Source organism: Dunckerocampus dactyliophorus, chromosome 5 (genome assembly GCF_027744805.1).
Source record: "Dunckerocampus dactyliophorus isolate RoL2022-P2 chromosome 5, RoL_Ddac_1.1, whole genome shotgun sequence".
In the NCBI taxonomy this organism is placed as follows: domain Eukaryota; kingdom Metazoa; phylum Chordata; class Actinopteri; order Syngnathiformes; family Syngnathidae; genus Dunckerocampus; species Dunckerocampus dactyliophorus.
Window position 1 is genome coordinate 16,030,314 of NC_072823.1, and position 15,791 is coordinate 16,046,104.

At 38.7% G+C, this 15,791-nt stretch overlaps 1 protein-coding gene across 2 annotated transcripts in view; it reads right to left on the reverse strand.

The window, feature by feature from the left end:
• roraa (RAR-related orphan receptor A, paralog a) overlaps positions 1-13,776 on the reverse strand; it is a 272,215-nt gene extending 258,439 nt beyond the window's left edge. Inside the window, exon 1 of one of the 2 annotated variants that reach the window (XM_054775378.1) lies at positions 13,395-13,776. In XM_054775378.1, coding sequence (XP_054631353.1) covers positions 13,395-13,548 — 154 coding nt within the window. In that variant the 5' untranslated portion in view covers positions 13,549-13,776. The remainder of the gene's footprint in view (positions 1-13,394) is intronic. The other variant, XM_054775377.1, reaches the window with a different exon arrangement.
• Positions 13,777-15,791: the final 2,015 nt, after the last annotated feature.

The following is a 15,791-nucleotide window of genomic DNA, read 5'->3' on the forward strand; positions in this document are numbered from 1 at the left end:
ACAAGGCTTTGTTATCTTTTGTGTCTAGACGACACAGGCAGAAAGCCCACACTGAGCCAAAAGTGCCAAAAAAGAAGCGCAAAAGAGGAAGCAAGAAGTGAGAAACCCCTGTTGACACCTGGTTTGCGTGATTATCCTATGTACAGAAGACAGTTCAGTGTCTAAAAGGCACTTGGTCCAATTAGAAGTGTGCTGCAAATTTTCCACCTGGCTGTGACAGAGATTAAGTGTCTCCTTCACAAGACACTGAGGCACGGTGCCAACGAAGAGAGTGCCGCAAGTGGGGCCACCAGAAACGATCAAGCATCACAAGCAGCAAATGTTAAACACATTCCAATGAACAATCCCTCACTGATATTGTTGCAAAATTTATGGTTTCATGGCTTCACTTTGAAGCACTATTTTCTTCACCAAGCACACATAAAGCTCAACACTGATGAAACAACTTCAAACTTTATTATAACTTGAAAGCAGCAGCAATAATTATGCATTTGTGATGCATACTGTCAGGCGCTTGATAAAATTGGCACTATATGACATAGAGCACTATCGACATCACCCTTAGGCCTCTGTCTCTTTTCATGGCGTCTATTTCTGTCTGTCACGTAAAAATAGGTTTTTAACAACCCCCGCACGCAGTTAATTATTGCCTCTTAAGCACTGAATTAGTCAAATAAAGCTGCAAATAGTGATTGATCAGACGGAGGATATTTGTCAGCGAGAGGGAGTTGGGACGGTGACTCTGTCTTTCAATCACTGTCAGAAAAGCAGCATGGCAGCATCGAGGCACGCCGTCAGGGTGGGCCTCCGAAAGCGATCAATCCATTAATGCGAGTTCGGTCCAAATAATCATCAGTGACTTATTCATATTCAAAGCAGGCTTTTATAATAACAAAAAGCAAGTGAATTGTTTTTGACACACAGCTGCAATAAAAACAACTGATTATTTTCTAACCAACAACTTTTTTTCATTATTGTTGCGTGCCTAATGAGGAAACGTCCATGGCAAAGTAACATAATGTTTTGATTATTAAATCACAAACCGGCATGTTAATTTATGGAACAAACAAAATATTTTCTTTCACAAATTTTACACCCAAGGTTAATAATTAAAGTGTTTTTATAAGGTATTTCAATAAGAGTTCTGTACACATAATTAACACTTATGGACATTGTTTAACGACCACATTAGTCAGTTCTGTGCTGCAGAAAAAGTAAAAAAAAAAAAAAAATGATGTCCAACCTCACTAGATTTTAATCAAAGGCTGAAAATAGTAGCTGATTGTAATCGGCACTCAAAAGTCACCAGGGGTGTTTGAAGAGCCCGTCAAGCCTGCGAGTGGAGCTAATTCGATTAAGTGGTGCCAGTACCTGGAGGGGACGGATCTGTATCACTTCCCTTTTTTATTTATGAGATTAAGTCGCGCCTGTTATTCCAATATAAGCAATCAAGCCAAGAGAAATGACACTGATTTTCAAGTTGTTTTATCTCCAGAAGTTGTTTGTTTGTTGCAGGTGATTAATAAACTTTGTTAAGTAATATTATTGTGTCGACAATTGACTGTGTTGAAAATGACAATGGATGGTAGAAGAGCGGTCGCAGAGTAACTTGTAACAATATGTTGCAAACGATCGATTACGCTATAAGGGATATATTAGGACACGTTTGTCCAAAGTGCAGCCCGGGGGCCATTTGCAGCCCGCGGGATATTTCTTATTGGCTCACGGCACCTGCTACAAATAGAATTTTACAAGAAAAGTAAAAATAACAGCAACAAAAATCAGTAATTTTACAAGAAGAAAGTCAAAATAGAAAGAGAAAAAAGTTGTAATCTAAAAAACGTCATAATGTCATAATTTTACGAGAATGACGTCGTAATATTATGAGGAAAGATGACATCATTTTAATAGCATAAAATTGACATATTACAAAAACAGTGTTGGGAAAAAGTTATAATATTATGGGAATAAGGTCAAAATATTTTGGGAATGATAATATTAGGAGAAGAAAATTTACAAGAAGAAAGTTGAAATAGTTGGAAAACTAAAAAAAAAAAAAGCAGAAATAAAAAAAAACATCAATAATTTCACAAGAATAAAGTCAAAATGTTTAGAGAAAAAAGTCATATTCTAACTGAAAAACAATTAAAAGTATAAACTCTAATGTTTATAATGTCATTTTTAGGAGCGCAGAGTTGAAATATAACAATAAAAGTTATAATATTATGGAAAAAGAAAATGAAAAATAAGGAGCAAGTTATAATACTATAGTCAACAATATTAGGGGAATAAAGTCATAATATTACAAGAAAAAAAGTGCCCAGAAGAAAGTTTAAACATATGGAAAATGTAAAAAAAAAAAACAGCAGAAATGTGGGAAAAGAGCAAAGACCCAAGCTCATATTATTAATACACTTTTTCACCTATATCACAAAGTGAAGATGCAGATTTTTCTTGAAATACATATAACTTCTCAGCATATCTACATGCCTTGCTTCACAAAATATCAAAGTGACTTGTATCACTTGTGTTGGACCCCCTGTATTCGGACAAAAAGCATCTCCATCAAGATATCTATGCAACTTGAGAAATGAGCATTTGTTGAAAATGTTTTCTTGCACATTAAGCAGGGATGTGGCCGATCGGATCCGGTATCTGTATCTGGGTCCGATACCAGCGTAATTTACGTATCAGAAATTGCCGATACGACCTGTGGCGATTTCTGATCCATGAGCCAGGTCTGCACTTTAAAGCTGTCATAGCTTGTTGTTGTTATCGGCAAAATTCTACAGAAGCTTATCAGCAAACGTATAGCCAAAAGACTATAAGTGAAGGTAGCTGTCCCCACACATACACTGCAGCCATCCTCCTCACTCACACCTCACACACACACACACACACACACACACAGCTGTATTGTCTGGCTGTGTATGAAGCCGTGAACGTATCAGGCTAAGCACTTGTATGTGTGTGTGTGCGTGTGCGGTGTTGCATGTGTTCGCTGATATTCTCCTACCTACATTTAGTGATATTTTTTTGGTGTTGTTGCATATTAAAACAAACAGGGCTCTGGTATCAAAATTCTGATATTGGGATCGGATCTGGCGTGAAAAAATGTGGATCGGTGCATCCTTAAAATTAAGCACTCAAAAAAAATTGATTGTGAATACAAAGTGAGTACAAAAATACAATACAAAATACAAAGAAAAGGCCATTTGTCCAAAATACGTGTTTAGCTCTAAGTACTTTATAATAACAACAACATAAACAGCAGTTATTACATTTAGCTTCGGAAATATAAATATAGATGGTCATAGTTAAGACGCTAGTTTCCTGTGTATATTTCCCTTTAACTATAGATTGCTATGTAAAACTACATAATCACATGTTCTCAATGCACTGCTTTATAGCTCACAAAGAAATCTGCATAGTTTATAGTTAATGACAGATTGACTCAGAATTTTCACCTGCGTGCATCAATTAAACTTGCTTTTGCTTGACATTATCCAAGGTTGTCTGGATTTGGTATAATAAAACAAAGTAGGCCGGACTATTTATCATTTTGACCAAAAGTTTTGGCAGTAACTCAACTTTTGTGTTTCACTAACTTAACTGCTTTAGCATTTTTAAAGACTAGTTTTAGAAGTTTCTATCATATACTGAAAAACAACAAGCAATTTGTAAGACTTATTGGAAAATAGACATTGGGCAGTTTGGTCAATATCTACAAAGATGACCCTTCTTCTTCAGAACTTTAAAGGGGCCCAATCCTACATTGCCAACGTTCCAGACCAGACTTATGGACTTACTGTTGAACCCGACCTTGTGCAGGTTCCCACATGAAACACACTGAGTGAGGGAAAGGAAGTGCAACTGCCTCGTGATAAAGTTGTGTCTACTCCGTAAACACATACAGCCCAGCCTTTGAATGGCAGCCACACACGCACGGAGAGAGAATGCAAACTCCACAGACGGAGATTCAAACCCTCAATCTCCTGACTGTAAGGCTGACATGCTCACCGCTAGACCACCATGTGACCAATGAGGTGCTTAAATTTAATATAAAATTAAAATAATAATTCAGACTGTTTAAACTGTTGTACATGTCTGCATTGTTGGACTTTCTTAAAAACAAACTTTGTTAAATATTATATATAAAAAAATGATTTATTGGAGCATTATCTGCAAGCAGTTTTCAGGTTTGTGTGTTTTATTGTAGAAATCACGCAACCATGCAATCAACACTGTTTACACAAAAGCTAAGCCTTTTTACGTTTTGCCTGTCAGTTATAGTTTGAGTTTTTACGAATGTTACAAATAATAAAAATAGTTGTAACTCATTTGTAGGTTTTTTCATGGACAACTATTACTATGGAACTTGCCTTGACTTGTTGATGATATTAGTTGGCCACTGTGAAGCTTATTTTGGCTCCCGAAAGCATAGTAAACAGGCTTTTGAGGTTTGAGGTTTGATTTACAACACTGCCTCTTCTTGTTGTGGAACACACATTCCCTAAAATGCACGCAAACACACACACACACACACACACACACACAATGTCCAGGAGTGTGTCAGTCAAAGAGTCAAGTGCTCAACATATGCAGCCTCGGTGAAGATGTAAAGTTCTTGTGGTTGTTTGTGTACACTGACACTGAACAGCTTGACGTCCACATGACACGAAGCAGAACATGTGTGCACAGTGTGAAGTGGTTCAAAAGCATGATGGCTTCAAACATACTGCTGGTAAAAATGTCCCGACCGAGCATTGGGATTTGAGGTTTGACAGGCTCTACCTCTACCCTCGCCGCTTGGGAGCGTTGCACCCTCTACACATAGATATGAGAGCCTCAGCCCTGCATGTGACATAAGTGTGACATAAGACTTGCTTTGAATGAGTCTTTACAGCACCGCTTTCCCCCTCCACAGGCCCCTTCTGAGTGGCCCATGCTGTGTCAGAAGGGACCCAGAGCAACGCGGCGCCAAGCGCCACCAGCTCACAGGTCACAGTGTACCACATTAAATTTAGACGCCTTTAACATCCTCCAATAATTCATCTGGATTATTTCCGGTCATTACTATTCAGACTTTCCCCCCCATCTTGCATACCAATTTCTGTAAATGGGCCATAGATCTGAGCTGTCATTTATCACTGGAGATTTCACATCAAATCTGGTGTCCATCACCAGTCAAAAGTTGCTTGCCAGCCCCAGTTAGAAGCCACTGGTGATTCTAACTCCAAAATAAACTGTCCCACATTAGTAAAACTTTTAGAGCTGGTGTAGAGTAAGTTTGATAGATAAAACTTTTATTTTGATTCAAATGTCTAGAAAGTTTTGCATTACATACAACATACACCCTATTGATCCAACATTAATGCAACAACAAACACTATAATAAAATATATAAAAATTCCATAATACTGCTTAACTATCACTAATTCTGGTCTAGAGTAAGTTTTCATTCAGTACAGATCAATTTATATGATTCTCTTAAGCCTGGCATTGTCTACACATGAAGACAACATAACCAGTAAATGCAGAAACACCACAGTATTGTCGTGTGTCGTTAATTTGTCACATCCTGCCTTATGTTTGATGTAAAACATTTCCTACACTGTGTAAATGTCTTGTAACATGTCATCTTAAATCAACTTTGACACCCACCACAGGGAAATAAAGTACCCACAGTGATTAAAAGCATGTGGACCCAAGTAAGTAACATATGGATTTCAGATTCCAATAAAATTTCGAGCTATCGGACAGGATTTTTTTCTTTTTTTTTTGTTTTGTTTTGTTGTGAACGCTGGCAGTGGTTTTACTTGCGGAAAAAAAAATCATAATATTTTTAAAAAGAAAAATTTGAAACTAAAAACCTGTGTGTACCATATACCTGGTGAGTGGTGGGTCTTTCCCAGCTTCAGTGCAGTCCCAACACAAATATAATAAATAAATGCTCACATTTAATTGGGAAAAAAAACAATCTCGAAATCTAACCTCTAGCATCACTCAGCGAGCCACACACGGCTTGGGCATGATATGGTCGATCATACATGAGCTATATACTACAGGCACACAACAGAGATGTGTAGCATAATTGATGCTATTAATCCTCCCGCCAATTATTAATGATCACTACCACTTCGCAGAAAAAATATTATTAGAAGAACTCAAACTAACCAAGTGAGGAAAGTTGCAGTAATGCATTGCGTTATGATGTGTGATGGCACATGTAAACATGCACAGGCCAGGAGGCTCAGTTGTCCTTGTATACTATGCAAGCTATGGAAGTGTGTCATTTTCATCAAGGTAATGGTCTATTTCATTAGGATGCAGACGATAATAAACCATGTTGTTGTGGGGTAAGAAGCATGGGAGAACTGAGGCGCAGTCAGTCATTTGTGAAGCATAACCAGGTAACAACAATTGAGCAAAACAGCATCTTGTTTAATGATCCAATTTGCCAAATTTTGTTTCAAGGTTTGAGGTGTTGGAACATCATCATGTTTATGGTGCAGAGGTATAATTTCAATGTGACGATTTGTGTTTATCCTTGTGTTTTATTTTTGACGCACAGACTACAGTGATTTGCAGCTATAACCAAATAAAAATATAGTGCAACACATTGAATAAACATGGGAAACAGTATTGAATATTTTTTTTGTGTCTGTTGTATATAAAACAAAATTAAATAAATAATACAAAACGGTGGTAGTTATGTTCCAGCTGCAGTGATTTCTGAAGTATAGCACCTCATTGTGCACCTATCGCATTTTGGTGCATTCAAAACATGTACATCAACACAACTCAGACAAAACGTCGTCCCTCGCTCCAGCGCGCTTCAACATTGCTCTCTCACTCTATCGCAATTTTTCTAAAAATTAATTAATTAATAAATGAGAGCTTTTTCATGGTTGACTACAGCCTATTACTACTAAAAAAAAAAAAAAGAAAGCATATTTAAGCAAATGTTACATATTCTTTGCCTAAATAAAGCATTTTCAAGCACAAAAATATTCTCAATGAACTAAAATACAAATAAAGTTTAAGGCAATACAAGACATTAATGAACTGACTTGATTGCCAACAACAGGCTTTTATTATTTTATAATTATTTATCTCACAATAGGCACAATAATAACATAACAATAATAATAATAATGATAATAATAATAATAGTCGTCATCATCAGCATAATAACATAGGGCTACTTTTGTGGCCCTACTCCAGCTAAAACTCAACTCTGAATCCCAGAGTTGTTTCCTGTCCACATGTCCGGAAGGCATTTATTAAAACACCACAAGCAAGAGTCTAGTTTATGTCTTGAATGGCTTATTTTCTCTGATTATATCTAATATATTGGGTATGAGCATAACGGTAACCACAGGGGTGTTATTTCATTTGTAGAGGATTCTAATAGTGATACAAATCATATTCAGAATGTCAAACATGTTTTCCATGCTGTAACTATGAAAATATTTTGTAGATTAATATTAAAACTTACTTCGCAGAAATTCACTTATCACAGTCGGGTCTGGAACCAAGTAACTGCGATAAACGAGGGATTACTCTACGAGTCGCAGATGTAACTAGCGAAGTCCGCACACAGTGTAACTAAAATTCAATCGCTGAAGACTGTATGCTATGAACTGTGCTTCAGAGTATTGGCGTGTTAACAGTTGTGTTACATTCTACTTTTGGAGAATTGTCAACATGTATGAGTGAGGGGGTACTCAAGGTATGACAAAAAGTCTCTGGGAGTACACAAGACAAAAAAGGTTGGGAAACACTGCATATGACTGCCAGGTGTCTTCGAAGGGTGCGTACCGCTACTTTTTCCTCATGCTTTGAACCCTGAACCCTTATGGCTAAAAGAACTACAGTTCCCATGCAGCTTCACGAAGTAGTGAATTGGACGAGTGAAGTGGACGCCAGTATCACGTTTTGAAGTATTTTGCTGCAATAGTGTTATGATCCGACAACTCTTAAGTAAGTTTGATCAACTGTACTGTAGAATTACTACAGTTTCTGTTTGGTCTGCTTGACATGTGAAATGAAATTACATTCCAATGAAAAAAAGTAAGAGAAGGAGACTGACAAAGAGTGTGACGAGGGAATTATTCAATTCAGATGCTGAAGAAGACGACTTTTAGTTCCTAGGAGGATGAAGACGGCAATGAATTACTTTTCTTGTAGGGTACTGTTTAACTAGCTGTGTTACGTGCACTGTTCAGCACTGTTTATTTATACTAGCTGTTTGGCGATGTTTGGAAAAAAATAATAATTTTATCAGAAAGTTTAAAAAAATCTGTGTAACATCTTTCAATGTACTACATGTGCGGTGCGGTCCGGAAATTACAGTAGTTCTACTCGTTTTAGATGAGTATCTGTTACGGATAATGCATTTTTGCCAAGTACGAGCATGAAACGGGTACAGCTCGTCATTATGCGTACTCATGCTGAAGGAAAATCCTTATTGGGTAACTACTTATGTATTCACTCTTCACGCTCAACCACACCTCCCTAGAAAGACTTGCTGCAGGCTGCAGCCGGAGAAGAGCAGTGCCTCACTCTTTCGCACGCAGACAGTGGCTTGACTCCAGCTCACAATGCTCGAATTAATACTCAGTTTTCCTCAGATCGCCTCTATTTCCGGTTGTATGAAAGTTAGTTGGTAAACTTGCTTCATCACGTATGCGGTGCAAAAAAGACAGAGTTGAAAACGGCTTGTGTCGCGTTGGTCACTGCCTCCACTCCGGACGGGTTTTTTTTTTTAGGTTTTCTTCACTTCGCCTATTTCAGTTTGTATCTAAAGTTACTTGGTAAACTTGTTTCATAACATACCTTGTGGGGCGCATTTGACAAGATAGAGCTGTAAATGGCTGGTGTTGTGTCAGTCACGCTTCTAATTTAGCTGGTGATATAAAGTCAGTTGGAAAACTTTGCTCGAGGTACTGAACGCGGTGCTTTTGAGAAAAATACAGTGAACAAGACTGACAGACCATTTCCCTGTTTGCCATCACTGGATGTTTGCATGAACCACCAACTTCACACAAATCATTGAAAAATAATTAAAAAATAATTAAATAATAATCACATACACATTACACATGTAACTGAATAATAAACAAGAAATATAGCAACTTCTGATCAATCCATGTCAATTTAAGACATAAAATAACGTATTGTTTTAAGCCCCACCCATTTCCAGTTAAACTACGCCCACTTTCGGTTTATGCCCCGCCCGCTCCAAGTACCGCTGCGGATACAGATAACATAGATGGGTGAGCAGATACAGATAGAGAGTGGTGTACTCACTCATCCCTAAGTTTTACTTTATTTTCGTTTTATTTTACAGTGTTTAACTTTTACACTTGTATGACAGCAAGGAATGCTAAAGTGTACTTCAAACTGGAATCCTTGCAATTTAATCCTAAAACTTCATGAATGCAGAAGAGCACAAGCAGAGACAATGCTTCTATATTTCTGTCTTCAAACAGACACAGGCAGGGAACAGAAAGAGCCTCACAGGAGAAAAATATGAATCTGAGCTCATTTCATCCTGATCTTACGTTGACACTCACACTCCTCCTTAGATAAGCGTGCCGTCGCTCAAATGCAAATTGACCTTTGAAGTCGACAAGAACAGAATACCTTTTTTTCTCTTAGTGCCAAAGTCTAAACTGGGAGCAGTTGTCATTGCCCACACAGAGAGCAGATACACTTTGTCACTTTTTTTGGCCATGTGGTGTAACTGTATTGCAAATAAATACTGTGCTTTGGTCTTAAATCACTAACAAGTGTTGGACAAGCGAGGTAGCAATAAAATGTGATATTATCGCCTTGGAAGGGAAAACAGGAAAAAATTCAATTTGATGGAGCACCTCATTCACTAAGTATTGCTGTCTATTCAAATGGTATCTCCTGCCTCTCTGAGATCCTCAAAAAAAAAGGTATATATTTATTTTTGAAATGTCTTTTGCTTCGCTGCACCTTATCCGCTGAGGAGCGGGAACAACAAAATAAATGCTGCCACTCCGTGAGCTGAGCTCTCTCATTTCACAGTCCAAAAATAAAACAGCTGGATGAAAGTCTGGCTATATGTTCATTAATAGGAGATGGTTTTATTTTCTTCCTCTTTAGTGTGAATCATCCGCAAGAGATGCAGTGTCAAGTTTGATTTGTTTTCTAGCGGGAAATCACTTAAGACTACTTCAGAAAATCTCACAAAATCTCTCAACCCACAAGGTGATGTTAACCATAAAGCACATTGATTGATTCACTACAGGGTTCTACACCATTGCAAAAAATGACCATATTGTTAAATTAATACCTCTCTGACAGTCAAAATATTATAAAAAAAAAAATAATGAATGTATATTAATTTAAAATGCTAAAAAGTTGATTAAAATGCCTGTTCAGTTAGTAATAGTTAGTAGTAGTGATGCCAACAGTTTGACCCTGGAACGTACTATTTCTATTTTCATTATATGTCCTATGTTTTTTTTTTTTTTTTACTCAAATGGAATGAACTGTGTTCACCTTTAGGGGTTCTACCCTATATCCACAGCCCTTTCTCACATACACAGATACACACACTATGAAGAACTACGATAGCCATCATTTCTTACAGCTTGATTGCTTTATGATCCAAATTAGACACCTTTTTCAACACCAACTGCTGCAGCACTTTTTGAATCCCCCGTCCTCCGTTTAAGAGCCTATTGATTACGTGGCGGTGACACAACAAAAGCAGGGATCAAATTTACAGACAACAACGTAACGACCGTGAGAGACGAGCTACAAATCGATGATCTGCTGTGTTCAACTCACTCTTCAAAGCTAAGAAGATGCTCTGTAGTATTAAAAAAAACTTTCTGTGATAGACTCATACTCATTGAACTGCTCAGAGAGAAAAAAAAGATCAATTCCGAGGATCAATTGCAATTCTGCGAAAGAGCAGCAGGGCAGCATAATAACTTGTGAGAATAATGTCATAATGTTGTGAGGGGAAAGTTAGAATATTACGAGAAAAAGTTGTATTATTCTGGAAAAACATCTTGTCTTTCAAGAAAATAGGCATAACTTTAAGAGGTGAAACAACAAATGAGCTGATTTCAATGTGTGTTGTCATTTCTCAACAGTCCTTAATTATCTTTTCATCATCAAACTATTAGGACTAATATCCTTAATCTCCTTTACTGCACTGATATTTTATTTTGTTATCCAATATATATTGTGACTTTATAATGGTAAAATGACCACTTAATTGTTTAAGCTTTTATGCATTTTATTTTATTTTTATTTTTAAACCAAAAACACAATTTAACTTGAATATATCATGATTTTGACTGTGGTAAAATTATCACTATTCTGTAACTTTTTCCATCCATCCATTTTCTACATTGCTTGTCTTCATTAGGGTCGCGGGTGAGCTGTAGCATATCCCAGCTAACGTAGGGCGAGAGGCGGGGTACACCCTGCACTGGTCATCAGTCAATCACAGGGCACATAATGTATCCAGCCAAATAACCTATGGACAATTTTGTGTCTCCTATGAGCGTAACATGGATGTTTTTTATATGTGGGAGGATGCTGAAGTTGAAGTATATGGAAAAGTCTCACGCGAGCACAGGGGGCACATACAACCGCCACACAAACATTCCAAACCAGGTCTCCTGACTGCGAGACAGACCACTACTCCACTGTGCTGCCTTGTAAAATAATAAAAATAAAAAAATGTACTTTTTTCTTCTAATATTACAAGCATTCACATTCTCAGCTATAAGCTCATAAAACTCCAAACACTGGAGATTGGAACTCAGATCACCAGACTATGAGAAAGGCAGGCTAACCGCTAGACCACCATACTGCCTCTCAAAAATCCATCAATATTTTATTGCTTATCCTTTCCAGGAGCCTAAAGTGTTACCAAAAATACATCTATTTAAAAAAATATATTGTAATATTACACCATTTTTTTTGTTTATTGATGTTTATTGATGTTTTTTCAATGTAGGCCTAACTCTTTCATACAAACATGCATACAACATGCAAGAGTTTAAAGTTTGTAAAAAGTTCTCCAACTCCCTCACAATCACTTAAAGTCTACCAGCCTTTCAACTCCTTCAAAGCAGCAGAGGTTAAACATGTGTATGCTTTTTTTTCACCCTACTCAGTATTACATAACAGACAAGATGTGTTCCTTTTTTTCCTTTGTCGTTCTCTCTTCCCAGACACAATTTAATCCTGTGCATAAAAAAGGGTGGGGGTGAATGTGGGTCAGCAGGTTAGGAGACTCTCAAAGTCAGACTTGTGAAGAGGTGGTGGTAGAGATGGTGGTAGAGAGAGGGGGGAAAAAAATCAATCCAAGTGTCCCAACTACCTGTCTTTGCCCTGCTGCTATTACATAAGAGCTCAGTCAGTGTGCCAACCCACAAAGTCACAGTCCCCCCCCCCCCACCCCTTTGCTGCTGTGTAAATACTGGAGGAGGTGATTCTTATTTCATCAAGCTCCAAAAGTGTCTGCGAAACAAAAAAAAAAGATGTGCCAGTGACTATTATATGATGATTTCTAACCCCTCACTTTGCTTGCCTGCCTGTGTTTATGGCTAAACCTGTTACATAACCAGCTTACATTCCACATTCCCCATATCACACTCTAAATATACACGGCAGGAAGACGAGGGCTTGCACACATGCACACACACTAAAACCACTGGGTAATAATGATTTAATTGTGTGCAACACAATATTGTGTCCTTTTTATTCAGCTACTGGTGAGGAGAAATCAGTAATAAAATCTGCCAAGTTGGACGAGGAATACAGAGAGGGGGTGTGGTTAAAGTGTCTACTGTACAACATGGACAACCAAATGAGACAATCGACGGCGTGAATGCACACTTTTTCTCAAGGGTGGCTGTCAAAGCTGAAGGCCCACTCAATGTGAGGGGGTTATACACGCAAAATGAGCGACGCGCCAAAAAGAAAAGACAAATTGTTTTTTCACGCACATAAATACTGCCTAAATACATTAGCTGGGAATGTGATTTGAATCTCACACTTCTGTGCAGAGTCATAACCCACGTCCACGCACTGATCGATCGATAAACCGGCCCACAGTTTGCAAACTTTTGACACCGTCTTGATCGCATTGACTGGACATCAAATTGAAACGGTGTAAGAATCTATTAAATATGATATGATGTGGGCTGTCATTGTAAATTAAACAACAGGAAAATACACAAGAAATAAAGCGCTGCACCCACCTAAATAACAGCAAGCTCCATGCTCATACACTGTGCAGTTATTTCACCAGAGACGTTTAATTCATTTGGAAGTTTAATACCAAAATAATACAAAAAATGCTTGTCCCATTTCACCAACGCCTCACTCACCTCTGTTGGTGCTCGAACAGGTCTGCCTTCGAACCGGGGCTGGTTGGTCCGCTTTCCGGAGCGTCTCCAGGCTTACCGGGGTTTCCCTGACCGGGGTAGCCGGCTCCGAAGCGCTGTTGCCCGGGTCGCTCGCTGGATCAGGCGGGGACTCCATGTTGGATTGTGGCTGATTCGCTGCTTCACTGCGGCGTGCACTTCAAACTAATTTCTCTCCGGTGTTTTTTCCGCGCCAACAAGCCTCGGCGACGTAATTTGGAGTAAGAAAATGAGATATGCGAGTGAGTGTGGAAGGTGGGTGTGCTGGTCTGATTGTCCACTGGCAGCGCTCGTGAGCGCTTCACTCATGCAAACTCTAAAAAAAGGAGGGAGAGGTTGTCAATAGTCGTTGAATGAACGCCAGGCCTTCAAAAGTAATCCACACTGATCGAACATCTGCACCTCAGGCGTCTTCTTACCGCCTTTAAACGCCACTAAACGTGCTCTTATCACTCGTGTATTGTTTTATTTTTTAGATGGAGCGGGATTATGCCACCTACAGGGTGCTGCTGCACTTGTAACCAAAAAAACTGCTGTAAATGGATATTACACTTGACACAGTGAATTGTTTCACTGTAATCATGTAATTGTGTGTAAAATACAACTAGCGGAGTCACTTGTTCTCCTCTAATATAAGTACTGACGGCCATATGAGTTCTCCCTTTTTAGAGACACTGTGTCGTAAACGACTGCCGTCAAGCGTCACCCTGGCAACCGACGTGCTCTGGCTTTGCTTGCTGCTGCTCTCCAAAGCAGCAGCATGCTTCCTGCATGTGATCACTGGGCAGACACGCCTATTTCAGCACAGACACGTTGACTGTGACATGGACATGGTCCTTAAATGCAATGGATTTACAGGCTTCTACATTTAATAAAGGCGCTTTAAATGACAAACTGTTCGGAAAGGCACTTTTAATTGAGATAAAAACAGATAAACATGTAAATTTACACAATACTGACTCTCCATTGGGGTAAGTTTGCTTTGTAAGTATTTTTATGTGTGTTGGTGTGTTACTGTACTTCTACTACTGTACTGTACTTCTACTACAAAAAATCCAGTCTTATACAAGTAATTGGATGGCAACACATCTTCAATGCCAAGGTTCTGGATAGTTCCTTTCCGCTTCAATCCTAAATGACGGGACAATGAACTTATTCCCTTAATACACAACAGACACACTAGACCATATTTTAAAGGGACAGTATGCAGCGGGTTCTTCCAGCTGCCTAGTGGGTGCCAGCATTCGAAGTACAAGCGTTACATCCCGCCTCTTCCTGCTTTGAGTACATGAGCCATGTCTTTGTTGTCAGCTAATAATAGCAATTTGGCAAAGTTTAGCTACTAATGTTAGCTATTATTGAATGTATAGACTCCAAATTGTTGGTCGCTTCTCTGAGACTGCTTTTGTGTATGTGCACGCAAAATTCAACGTACACAGTGGCGAGGGATGACCGTACTGGTAACATATGCTAGCCAGTGGTGGTGTTCTTATATTTTTGGGTTTAAAAAAAATGGAGTTTGAAGTGACTTGCATACAGTCCCTAAGTAGTTGCGGTCATAATTTCTGTTCAGTTAAGAATGTTGTTTTCTTGACTTCCCATTATTCTTCTGACATAGAGCTGATTTTTGACTAACTTCTGTGTCGTAGGTCCTTAAAATCAGTAGAGTCTTTTTTTGCAGGTCCAAGTCAGGTCTCAAGTGTCTGGCTACTAGTCAAAGTCAGTTCTCAAGTCTTCGTGGGTGGGAGACTTGGTCAATTCCCAAGTCTTTGGTTTCAAGTCCAAGTCAAGTCTCTAAAAAAATAAATCTCTCATGTCTCTTCTTGTTTTAATGAACCTTCTATCATCTGCTCCTATTCGGTCTACTAACAATACTGCACAGCTATATCTAAAAAATTCAAAGCATCTACTGTATTATTATCCCACCTTTATCTACTACTATAAAGTATCAGTACTGATTCGTGTCCCCAATGTTAATATGCCAAAAAATAGAAAAGAAATTAAAAAAGAAAACATAATGATTGTTCACGAGTCCCAAAAAAAGTCCAAGTCAAGTCTGAAGTCTTTCGAGCACGAGTCCAAGTCAATTCTGAAGTCTCTCCATGCACATTTGAAGAGCCACTCAAGTCCAAGTCGCAAACTCGAGTCCCCATCTCTGAAAATCAGCAGGGCAGAAAATTTTGCCCCCAGAAAAAGTCTAGAGTTTAGAGTAGTGCTGCTTTATACTAAATAATTCCATTCCATTCCATTTTCCTCCGCTTATCCGCGTCCGGGTCGCGGGGGCAGCAGTCTTACTAGGGAAGCCCAGACTTCCCGGTCCCTGACCACCTCCTCCAGCTCCACCGGGAGGACACCAAGGCG